We start from the raw sequence: 13343 nt of genomic DNA on the forward strand, positions 1-13343 counted from the left end.
CCCACCTTTTTCCCCCTCCATATATGTGAAGTACTTAATGGAAATACACTGAATGGACTGAACTTTAAGGACTTAAAATGACTGAAACTTCTGGACTTCAATTAACCTTTTTTTGTTGTTGTTGTTATTTTTATTGTACCTCCTCCTTTTGTGTGTGTATCGGGGGGTATTATTGGGAAAGTAGCCCCTATTATAAAAAAATAACTGTATAAGAAGGATGTAAGAACTATATGTGATGCCTCTGGTGACCTGTATGTTCAATTCTTTATTTATTTTGTTTTCTTTTTCCCCCTTTTTATGTGTTTTTTTGTATTTCTGAGTTATGTTATAAGAAGTAAAAAAAAAGAAGCAGGAAACTGAGGCAATTTTATTGAGCTTGTTGAGGCACAAGTCTTAGTTTATAGTGAGAACTGGACCTTGAAATAAAGTGTGATCTAAGTTTGTGACCTGCTGAAAGAATTCTTGTAAAATCCCCACCACTTGACATCACTTGCCTTACTCTCAACAATTAACTTTACTAAACGTTTGTTTACATTAGCACCGTTAGGTTTACGTTTTTTACCGAAAGGGAACAGAACACTCCACTAGAAGTGTTTAGCTTATCTTAAAAAGTTGCTTTTATCTGAAGAGTGCACCATTACATCCATGCCACAGCAGTTTCACATTTGCTAATAAACTATCTGCTTATTTGGATGAAATCACATGTTTGTTCTAACAGTGTTTCAACATGTGTTGTGTCCTGTACTCCTAAAAGCTTCCGTTCAAGGCTCTTCCTGAGAAACTGCACTGATTTAGCTTCTATGGACCACAAAAATCCGGAACACAGTTGTAAACAAACGCCCTTTCTTCATCTGGGGCTCATTTGCAAGACTCCGCATTACCTAAATCTTGAACTAGAAGTTGTTTTACTGCAGAGTTGGTATTAAAAATAGTTCACTTAGAAATGAAAATTCCCTGAAAACGTACTCACCTTCAGGCCATCCAAGATGTAAATGAGTTTGTTTGTTCATCACAACAGATTTGGAGAAATTTAGCATTCCATCACATACACACCAATGTATTGCAGTGAATGGGTGCCGTCAGAATGAGAGTTCAAACAGCAGATAAAAACATCACAATAATCCACACGTCTCCAAATTAACATCTTGTGAAGCGAAAGGCTGCATGTTTGTAATAAACAAATCCATCATTCAGACATTTTTATCTTCAAACCACTGCTTCTGGCTAAAAATGCGAATAATATATATTCATAAAATTGCTCCAAATCTGTTCCGGAGATGAAGAAACAAACTCAACTACAGTACATGTTGGATGGCCTCAGGATGAGTAAATTTTGGGTTAACTATTCCTCTAATTATTATGCATTTATGTTATTTATGTGTTTTTAGAGCTCACAGAAATAATGGCTACCTCAAGAAGCTATAAGAGGCTTCTGTATGTCTGGGAAGGCTGGCACAATGCCTCAGGGGTCCCACTCAGATCCCTCTACCCTGAGTTTGTGGAGCTCAGCAACAAGGCATCTCGAATGGACGGTGAGTGAGTAATTTTTGGAGAGGGGAGAAAGATAAAGAAAGAAAGACTTGATGCCCTGTTCTTCTTATCTGTTCTCCCCAGGCTTTGACGATACAGGCGCTTACTGGCTTTCCTGGTACGAATCTCAGACCTTCAAGCAAGACCTAGAGAATCTGTTTAAACAGCTGGAACCTCTCTACCAAAACCTGCATGCCTTTGTTCGCCGAAAGCTCTACGACTACTATGGTCCTAAATACATCAACCTCAAGGGTCCCATCCCTGCCCACCTCTTGGGTAAGTCGTTAGATTGCGAAAAATACAGATTTGCGAATGATTGAAGATGGTTTATTATTACTAATATTACGCAACTACAAAGCCAGACTTTGACATAAAGCATAAAATCTGGTCCTCATTTCAATATACTCTGGCCAAAAATCGCCCACTTAGACAGGAAAATAGAGTCAGACTGCTTACATTTACTGTACAATTGTGCATTCAGCAGACACTTTTGTCCAAAGAAACTTACAATAGAGAGGCATAAGTCATTTGTCACATTGGTAACACTTTACTTGAAGCCTGTATATATAATGCATTATAAAATTATTTTTAATGCATTAATTATGTACCTAATAATGCATGGTATGATCACATAAAAACTGTTATAAAACATTATAAACCTATCCTACATTAAATGATAAAATCTGTATCTATAAAATCTACATAATGCATTGAAACACAGTAAACAACCAATTTCAGATGTAGCAAGGAGTATACAAGTAATATAATGCATTATAACGTTGGTGACAATTGTTGATGAAAAGATATAATGTATTAACTAATATTAAGTAATGAGACCTTATTGTAAAGTGTTATTATTTAGCGTTATTTTTACCAATAATGTTAAAAATGGTATTAATTCCCACCATATTAGACACAGTACATCATTTGAGATATAGTGGATTTTTTTCTTTACATCTTGTGACTTTTACTTTTTTTTCATAATTCTGAGTTAACACTTTGCAATTTTGACCTTTTTTCTCTGAATTGTTAGTTTACCTCTCCCAATTCAAACTTTTTTTCTTCTCGAAATTGCATGCTATCCATAGGCAATTGCAAGTTTACATCACAGAATTCTGACTTTGTAATATAATGCATTATGAATGCAATTTAATGTATTATACATATAGGCTTCAAGTAAACTGTTACCACTTTTTCATGTTTTCTACATTGTAATTTTTTATCATATGCTCTCATTGTGTTTCAGGCAATATGTGGTCACAAATGTGGAACAACATCTACAACCTGATGATCCCTTTTCCTGACAAGCCCAATGTAGATGTGATGGACACCATGGTTGCTAAAGTAAGCGAACAGAACTATATCTTGATGAGTGAATAATATCCTCAGCACTCCAGAGACTGATAAAATGATTTGTACCCATAGGGTTATAATGCTACTCACATGTTCCGGGTGGCTGAGGAGTTCTTCACCTCTCTGGGTTTGCTCGAAATGCCTCCTGAGTTTTGGGACAAGGCCATGCTGGAGAAACCCACCAACGGAAGGGATGTGGTCTGCCATGCCTCTGCCTGGGACTTCTACAACCGCAAAGACTTCAGGTACATTAATCATATCTCAGTACAGTAGTTCATATTTTTGTACAATGGCAACAGGTATCTGATGCTTGCGTATTCCCTGAGGTATTCCGTCATTCTTAATCAGTTTTTGCGTGTGTGTAAAGTTACTGTACTTGGTTACCAAAAAGACAACAGTGTCACTGGAAAGCATGCTTGAGATTATAGTAATTGGGAGACATGGAATGTGTAAAGAAAAAAAACAATGTATGTAAATATCTATTATTTCCAATCACGCTGTAATCTAATTGTGCATTTAGGTTGCATTAAATTCTAGTTACAAAATTAGCTTGAGCGTTTTACAAAAAGGTTTTGCTTGTTGACTTTAGTTAGCTATAGTTTACATAAAATAACAATGAACAATATTAAAGGGATAGTTCACCCAAAAAATGAAAATTAGCCCATTATTTACTCACCCTCAAGCCATCCTAGGCGTATATGACTTCCTTCTTTCAGATGAATCCAATCGGAGTTATATTAAAAATTGACTTTGATCTTCCAAGCTGTTTAATGGCAGTGAGCGGGTGTTGCAGTTCATCAGTCCAAAAGAAGTGAAATAAAGCGCATCCATCCATAATAAAAAGTGCCTCACATGGCTCCGGGGGGTGAACAAAGGCCTCCTGTAGCGAATCGATGCATTTTTGTAAGAAAAATATCCATATTCATAACATAATAATCACTTGAATCTAGCTTGCGCCAACAGTTGTACACGGAAGCAGCTCCGGGAGGATGACATAAGATGTCAGCGTTGCACATGCGCCGGTGAGTCTCGTGAAAACCAATGTTTGTTAACAGGAGCAAAGGAAGCAAAGTTTCCTTACTTTAGCAAAAGAAAACCAGTCTCCTCTTGGCTTATATTGAAATCCTCCGACATTCTTCTTTACAAATCCTCGTTTTGTACTTCTAATTCTTGACTGTTGTTTTGTTTTGATCTCTCCCCTGCGCTTCTGCGTTCGTCACTTCTGAGCGGTGCATGCGCAACACCGACGTCCTACGTCATCCACCCGGAACTGCTTCCGTGTACAACAATGAGCGCAAGCAAGATTAAATTGATTATTACGTTTTAAATATGGTTATTTTTCTTACAAACACGATCGATTCGCTACAGGAGGCCTTTGTTCACCCCCCGGAGCCATGTGAGGCAATTTTTATTATGGATGGATGCGCTTCATTTAACTTCTTTTGGACTGATGCATGCAACACCCGCTGACTGCCATTAAACAGCTTGGAAGATCAAAGACAATTTTTTATATAACTCCGACTGGATTAATCCCAAAGAATAAAGTAATATACACCTAGGATGCCTTGAGGGTGAGTAATTCATGGGCTAATTTTCATTTTTGGGTGAACTAACCCTTTAACAATACAGAATTTAAAACAACTGTATGTCCGTTTTTTTACCTTCAAATGTAAGTTTAAAAACCATGTTGATGGTTCACTGACATCTCAAAGCGAACGGCTTCTGTTTTTTCCCCAATGTCTGTTTTGGGAGTTTGTAAATTTGGTGAGCGGGTACGAAATTCCACAAAAAGGACAGATTGCTTTACGGCAGCAACAAATGCACGGCTGTTTCTCACAATTGCAAATTATGAATTCGTCATTGTAAATTTGTAATTCTAACACTTTTTCTCAAAATTGCAGTTATAAATTAATTGCTCGAGTTTACATTTTGCGATTCTGACATTCTGAGTTTGAGTTTACATTTCATTATTTTATTTTTTTTACTTGTTTCATCTCATAATTCATGTTTTCTCATAATTGTGACTTTGTAACTTGCATTTAAGCATATAAACGTGCAATTCTGAGATATATAGAATTCTCTAAAAATATAATTGTGCGATTAAAAGCCACAATAATATTATATATATATTTTTTTATATTTATGCTGTGGCGGAAATAAGATTTCATACTGTCAGATTGGTCAGGATTATCAAATAAACTGAATCATTTGATTAATAGCACTACATTCTTAAGCTTTTCAAGTGAATCACCCTATGAATGCTTTCTTTCAAACTATTATAGAAATATAAGAAGGGAATGGTAGGAAAAGGAAGATGTAATATAAAAAAAATACACAAATTACCATCAAAGATATTCTTAAATAATATAGCAAAATGTGTGATCCCTGACAGAATCAAACAGTGTACCACTGTCACTATGGAGCAGCTTTTCACCGTGCATCACGAGATGGGCCATGTGGAATATTACCTCCAGTACAAAGAGCAGCCGGTCAGCTTCAGGAGAGGAGCCAATCCTGGCTTCCATGAGGCCGTAGGAGATGTGCTGTCTCTGTCTGTGTCCACACCCAAACATCTCCACACCATCGGTCTCCTGGACCAACTGACCGATGATGCTGGTAAGTGAAAGACATTCAGAATGATACTTATGGTGTAAACCTGAGACAAACTGATGACACATTTGAAATTCCATAGAGAGTGACATCAACTACCTGTTGAAGATGGCTTTGGAAAAGATCGCCTTCCTTCCTTTTGGATATCTTATTGATCAGTGGCGCTGGGGTGTGTTTAGTGGACGAACACCGCCTGAACGTTATAATGCAGAATGGTGGTACCTCAGGTACAGTAAAACACAAACCAAAACAGGGTCTCATAATGGAACACTGAGGTCAGCAATCGATCATTTGTGCCATTATAGCGTCCCTGTCCTGTACTTTATATATTTTTATATACTTGAAGTACACTACAAGCACACATTTAATTCAATTAAGCGCACTTCTTTTTCACAACCGTTTAATATTAAACAGGTCGTGATAGTTATGCTATTGAGGCATCAATTTTTATTTATTTTTTGCTGCTTACTCTACAATCCCAACCATTCCAAAGTTTGGGGTCAGTCAAATAGTCATTTATGTATTTATTTTAAGAAATTAATACTTTTATTCAGAAAGGAAAAAAAGTGACAGTAATGACATTTATAGTGTTACAAAATATATCTGTTTTAAACAAATGCTTTTCTATTGAACTTTATTACTTAATGATTCCTGGAATATATATACATGTACAGTATAGAGAGAGAGAGAGAGAGAGAGAGAGAGAGATTGTATTCCACAACAATATTAAACTGTGATAATAAATGTTTTTTTAGCTGTAAATTAGCATATTATAATGATTTATTACTCTATTTTTGATTAAATTAATATAGCCTTGCTGACAATGAGACACTTCTTTTAAAACATAAAAAAAAAAAAAATCTTACCAACCCCAAACCTTTGAATAGGAGTGTAAACACAAGTTAAATCTCCTTACATTTTGATGGTTTTTTTTTTTCATTCTGTCAGTCAACTAAGACAAGGTGTTTGTATTTAAATGTAAACCAACAGTACTTTCTTGAATTGAATATGAATATTTTTCCTTTTATTAGGACAAAATACCAAGGCATCTGTCCACCAACCAGACGTACAGAGGAGCATTTTGATGCTGGAGCGAAATATCACATTCCTGGAAACACACCGTACATCAGGTGGGCTTATCACCATGAGCTGCCCGTGCTAAATTAGCAATCAATAATCAAACTTATGATGTACACAGAGAAGATAACTACTTTCTCTCATTTAACCTCTCGTAGATACTTTGTGAGCTTCATTCTGCAGTTCCAGTTCCATCAGAAATTATGTCAGGCTGCTGGACATACCGGACCTCTGCACAAATGCGATATCTACAGATCAAGAGAGGCTGGAGCTGTTTTAGAGTATGTATTGAGTTTAAAGTGCGACTGCCGGGGGTTTGAATGAAACCACTGTATCATCATGATGAACGGAACATCTGTACATTGAGATTAAGTGCTACTTTATTCTGTTTGGAAGGAAAGTCTTGAAGGCTGGTTCTTCAAAGCCTTGGACAGAAGTGCTACAAGAGGCTCTGGGCACTGACAAAATGGACGCCAGCCCCCTGATGAGCTATTTTGAGCCAGTTACTACCTGGCTGCAGGAACAGAATGCGAAAACAGGAGAGATGCTGGGCTGGCCTGATTTTAATTGGGTGCCACCAGTACCAGAAGGCTACCCTGAAGACATCGGTAAGAATGTGTCCACAGAAAACGTATCAATGTGTCGCGGCTGACACAGAAGAGCGTACGCTGCTTGCGTACTATTCTGACGATGTCTTTCATACTTTTCTGGACCTTGACAGTGTAATTACTTGGCAGGTAATGGGACAGTCACAAGCCTCCCGGTTATCATCCAAAATATCTTAAATTGTGTTCCGAAGACGAATGAAGCTTTTATGGGTTTGGAACGACATTGGGCTAAGTAATTAATGACAAAGTTTTCATTTTGGGCTGGAGTATCCCTTTAAATAAAATGCCACTTAAGTGTACTTAAAGAATATACACTTTCATGACTAAAGTTCTTAAAAAGTGCACTTTGTAATAGTGTAAAATTATAAGTATAATTTAATTAAAAGTACATTTTAAGTCATTATGTTTTAATAATATTTGTAATATTATTATAATATCTAAACTATAATACGTTTTAAATGAATTGAAATGAACATGCAATGAAGCATCCAAAAACATCACATTAATTCTGCGCTTAAGTATATTGTTTAAAAGCAAATTATATCCTTAGTGTAACATAGCGGAATTACAAAAATAAAGCATATTTTCAAACAACATTTGCAAACATGCGCTTCTGTAACCAAATACTAATTTCTTTGAGGGTGATAAACCCATTATAGCAGTACATTTACTATTTACTAAAACCCAATAAACTGGGTTAAGGGAATGTAGTTTGACAAAAAAAAAACTCTTTCAAACTTCACCTTTAAGTAATCTTGCATTTAATAAGTACTCTTAAGTACAACTTAAGTACTCTTTAAAAGTGTACTTCAACATACTTGCGCATGGTTTTTCCATAGGGATGATTTTATTTTTCTCTCTTTGATGTGAAAGTTAGACATGATTTTGTCTTTATCAGCCACGATTTATTTTTTACGATTCTGTTTTTGATATTTTAAAATGCTGCTACCTTTTATATTAGGCCTACAATGCCTTCTCAGAAAACGAGCAAAACTCATTCTCATGTTTTTTGAATGCCTCAGGTAAAATAACAGATGAGATGCTGGCCAAGCAGTTCTTGGAGCAATACAACAGCACAGCGGAGGAGGTCTGGAATGCGTACACTGAGGCCTCCTGGACCTACAACACTGACATCACTGAAGCCAACAAGGAGATCATGGTAAGGCCCGGCCTGCTCTCTATTCTACAACACCACTCATTCTCAGAGTCTCATGCTGCCATTTTTGGCTTTAGCTGCAAAAAAACTTGGAGATGGCCAACCACACAAAGATCTATGGACTAGAGGCCCGTAAGTTCGACACCAGCGACTTCCAGGACGAGTCGGTGAAAAGAATCCTGACCAAACTGAGTGACCTTGAGAGAGCTGCACTTTCTGAACATGATCTTATAGAGGTAAGACAAACAGACAGATGATAGACAGACAGACAGACAGACAGACAGATAGATATGGTGACTTACATTTTCTCTTTTTGACTCTTACATTTTTTTTGACATTTTTGTCTGTGGTAACTTACAACAGGTTACAGTTGTTTTTGTTAGAGCTGAACTTGAAACTTTTTGAAAGACTACATTTTGACTTCTCATATATTTTTCATGTTCATAGTACAATAATTTGCTAGCATCCATGGAGACCCTGTACAGTGTAGCCACAGTCTGCAAGGATCAATCAACTTGTCTGCCTCTAGATCCAGGTGAGTTCACGTTTATTCATTTTTCTATACTGTTCAAGAATTTGGGTGAAGTTTTATTATTATTATTATTTAACAAGAATACATTAAATTGATCAAAAGTGACAATAAAGAATGTTACAAAATAGATATATTTCAAATAAATTCTGTTCTTTTGAACTTTTTATTAACCAAAAAAGTATCATAGTTTCCACAAAATATATATTAAGCAGCACATCTGCTTTCAACATTGATAATAATAGAAAATTGAGCAGCAAATTAGCATATTGACAATTTTCACATTTCTGGGTTCTATAGTTGTACATGGGAGAAATATAGTTTTTGTGTTTCCATTTAGTAAAATAGCCCACAACAGTGTTTTCACCACCTTCAAAAAGAGGAAAAAGACTAGAGTAAAAGGTGCTAACATTTCAGCTTTGCATAACAGGAATAAATTGTAGTTTAAAATGTATTAAAATAAAAAAACAGTTCTTTTAAAGTGTAATAATATTTTACAATACTGTTTTATTTTTGATCAAATAATGCAGCCTTGGTGATCAGAAGAGGCTTTCAAAATGTTGAACAATTTGAACACTTTTAGACAAGATTTTTTTTTTTTTAAGTTTTAAAAGTTATGCACACGCTGTGCAAAAACTCACTGTGGCCTTTTCTGTCTTTTGTTAGTTATGCTAACCACAAACTGTTTGTAGTGGAACAGTGAAAAATGAAAGTGCTTACAGAGTCTGTTTTTCATATCACAGCCTGCCAGATTGATTACTATAACCCCTTATGCTGTTTTTGATGTGTTTGTGTTTTGTTTTCCAGTTCTGAATAAGATCATGGCCGAGTCCAGGGATTATGACGAGCTGCTGTTCGCCTGGCAGGGTTGGCGTAATGCCTCGGGCAGAGAGCTCCGCAGCAGCTACAAGAGATATGTGGAGCTTGCCAATTTAGCTGCAAAGAGCAATAGTAAGTGCCTGAAAATAAAACACTTTTTGTAAGAGGATCTCTTGCAACACGGGGCAGCTGGAGAAAGACATTTAGTATCTTTCTGTGAATTTAATTTTCAGCCCACATTTTACAAACTTACTCCAAGTGGCAATATACACTGACTCACATTAAGAATAGTTCCTGAGAGCTTTGAATGAAGCTCTAATGTTGATTGTATATCTAATATCAGGTCACACGGATAATGGGGCATTCTGGCGTTCTCTGTATGAGACCCCCACCTTTGAAGAGGATCTGGAAGCCTTGTGGAAAGATCTAGAACCGCTCTACCTCAACGTTCATGCTTATGTGCGCAGGGCACTGTACAAGAAATACGGACCAGAACGAATCAACCTTAAAGGACCAATTCCAGCTCATCTACTCGGTGAGAGATGAAATATACATAGTGTAATAAAATTATTTTTTAAGATGCTTTGGTAAGTAAACCAAAACATGATATAGGCCTACGTGCAGGGCCGTCCTTAGGGGGGTGCAAGTGGTGCACGGTCCCCGCGTCAGCTAAAACTGGCTCACTTTTACTTCATGGGAATTGAAATTTGAATTAGAATCAATTTTTTAAATAAAAATCAACACAGAAAATCAAACAACAGAGAAATTTTACTAGTAGCAGGTTTTATGCCAAACTTGTGTTTTGTGAGGAAATCAGCACGATCTCACTGGAAAACGTACTGTATCTATTTTACAAGGTGGCGTTTTCATGTTAATTAATCATAAATTAGCATTTTTGACAAAAAGCAAGCATGAAGGTACACCCCTAAACATAGCTGTCACTGGGGAGTAAGCAGTGTTCATATGAAAATGTACGAATAGGTCACCAATTTGCCAAAACGTGGCCCCAGTACCTGATTTGGTAGCGCTGGGTGGGGAAGGTGGGGAATTTATATATATTTTTTAATCATAAAGACATTTTAATCATTAAATTGCTGCTTTTTTGCATTAACAAGTGTAGTTAGTAATAATATTACATATTTATTTGTTGGAAATGCACATGTGAAGCACTGAGATGCAGACAAAATGAACTTTTAACAACAGTATTTACTTACTTTGTGTAATTCAGTCACAATGTGAAGAACCTTTTGATTTGCATGAGACTTTGTGAACTTCATACTTCAGTACAAAAAGTTGATTGACAAAAAATTGATTTCTTGACGTTTCAATATTAACTGAATCTACGCAGTGGGTTGTGAGCAATATTAGATCTGCACTTCTAAATTTCCACTGGAAATAGTAAACCATCCAGGAACCTTTTGGATACATGTTACTAAAATAATACTATGATTTGGGACACACTAATTCTAATTTTACATACTATTTAGGATGGATAGTATGTGAATTGGGACACAGCAACTTTTTGGAGAAAATAATTTTTTTACCATAATAGAGTGGCTGTGTATACACACCTCGGACACATAAAAAAATATGTAAAAGTGAACTTTGCATAATAGGTCCCCTGTAAACTGACAGCAGCCTTATAAACCTCATCACTCACTGCTTTTGACTTAATAACTTCTGTAGCTTTAATACAAATATTTAATTCACACAATGAAGACAAGTATACAGCATTTTACTTTTACATTTGACTATTCAGCAATACTACAAACCTTGAGATATCATTTTAAATGTTTTTTGTTTATTTTATCTTGGCATTTTTTGTCTCGTCTCCTCTGAGACATGATATATTCATCCATCAAGCAGTTGATACCATTTTATTTATTAATTAATTAATTTATTGTTTGTGCACTGAAATACAATTTCTCATATATATATATATATTAATCAATGCATGCTGATGAACTTTTATCGTAGTTTATAGTTACATGGAAACGAAAGTGGTTACCATTCAACCTGTTCTTTTTCTTCAGTATTTGTGATTTGAATTTTGTGAACGAGAGTTCCTCTTTTGCTATGTTATAAGCCGGTCTTCGGATGCTTTCACTTTTGAATTCGCGATCTTGTCACGTTTTACAAGAAAAGATAGGCTAATTGTCTGATTTGCTTACATACATGATACATCTATACATATTTCACTTTTTAAGACTAAAACAAAATATGGATTCTTTGTTATTCTTAATTAAAAAGCACAACATCAATAAAACAGTACGATACAATGACAAACTAGCTTACACAACGTTTATTAACAAAAATGAATAAGACGAGCCATGGCAAACACCACATGCTGTATTATATACCGCCAGTGTGACCGCTCACAAAATTTAGTCGCACAGGCAGAAAAAATTATTGCAGTCTGGAGTCTATATATGTATTAGGGGTGTGACGAGACACTTATCCCATGAGACGAGACGAGACACGAGACTGGGTTCACGAGAACGAGACAAGATTTTTAGACTTTTTAAAAGAAATCCTCAATGATGAAATATATAGGGAAACTAGTTTTTTATTCAACTGAAAAACACAAAATGCAAAAAATGTAGGTTCACAGCGTGCGAGTACCGCACTGAAATCTCTTTCACGCTGTCTCACACTTGAATGGCTAAATATAGGGAAAAATAGTCTTTTATTCAACTGAAAAACATAAAATGTAAAAAAAGTAGGCGCATTTTGAAATCAACTTGTACTTTATGAAATTAAACATTATTTTAATCCATTTTATGCAGTAATAAACAACACGTAAACACTGTACAATGTAAAGACAACTGACAGGCAAGTAATTGCAAAAAATTATAAATAGTATAAATAAAAATAAATAATAAACAACATAAATATCCCTTTAAAGTGGAAGTGAAGCAGTCAGTCAAGTTTACATTATTTAGTAAACTGATTTCCACTTTAATAAAAAAAATATAATAAACACGATTAATGTATCAATTCCGTTTTCTTTTTTTCCAAATTCCGTTTTTTCCATTTTAATTTTTCTCGACTCCTTTTTAATAGTTAAATTAAATTGTATTAATTAAAAAGCATGTCTAATTAATTAAAATCATTAAACTTATACATTTTCATATAAATTTATTTAAAGTTTAACAAAAATTATATGTTTAGGGCCCTATGAAATGTTTAATTTTTTTCTCACCGTATTATTTATTGTTACCAAATTCTGTGTTTTAGCATATCTAATTATTTGAATGCATAAAACAACTTAATTTATAATTTTTTTTTCTTAAAGTAGCCTTATGAATTTTTTTTTCCCCCTCAGAAATTCTGTTGTGTATTTACATTTTTCTGGTTATCAAATGAAGGCATAAAATATTAATTTAATTTATCATTTATCTTTTAATTATTGAAAATTAAGCAAACAAGATTTTTTGGCAAACAAAGGGGATTTACTATTAAAATTAAAACATGGAAGAAATGTTATATTGTGTGATAATTCTTTTAAACAAAAGTTGTAAAAATTGTTGTAGTAGTATTATGCATATCATACTGCACCACAGTAATATATTTCTGATAATATCTTTAAGCTAACCCAAACTTATATTTTGACGGGTTGCCATGAGGAACTTTTAAGTTTCTGTAGCCTATGTAAGTGTTT

The 13343-nt window shown here is 35.0% G+C and overlaps 1 protein-coding gene across 1 annotated transcript in view; it reads left to right on the top strand.

Annotated features, from left to right (window-relative positions):
• Positions 1 to 13343, top strand: part of LOC107653924 (angiotensin-converting enzyme-like) — a 47730-nt gene that overhangs the window by 24033 nt on the left and 10354 nt on the right. Inside the window, 14 exon segments of the mRNA XM_016440785.1 lie at positions 1389 to 1532; positions 1615 to 1806; positions 2777 to 2874; positions 2956 to 3128; positions 5276 to 5499; positions 5576 to 5720; positions 6525 to 6623; positions 6729 to 6851; positions 6967 to 7178; positions 8201 to 8337; positions 8412 to 8570; positions 8782 to 8869; positions 9671 to 9814; positions 10026 to 10217. Coding sequence (XP_016296271.1) covers positions 1389 to 1532; positions 1615 to 1806; positions 2777 to 2874; positions 2956 to 3128; positions 5276 to 5499; positions 5576 to 5720; positions 6525 to 6623; positions 6729 to 6851; positions 6967 to 7178; positions 8201 to 8337; positions 8412 to 8570; positions 8782 to 8869; positions 9671 to 9814; positions 10026 to 10217 — 2130 coding nt within the window.

The sequence above is a fragment of the Sinocyclocheilus anshuiensis genome, unplaced genomic scaffold (assembly GCF_001515605.1).
Source record: "Sinocyclocheilus anshuiensis isolate Anshui unplaced genomic scaffold, SAMN03320099.WGS_v1.1 scaffold454, whole genome shotgun sequence".
Classification (NCBI taxonomy): domain Eukaryota; kingdom Metazoa; phylum Chordata; class Actinopteri; order Cypriniformes; family Cyprinidae; genus Sinocyclocheilus; species Sinocyclocheilus anshuiensis.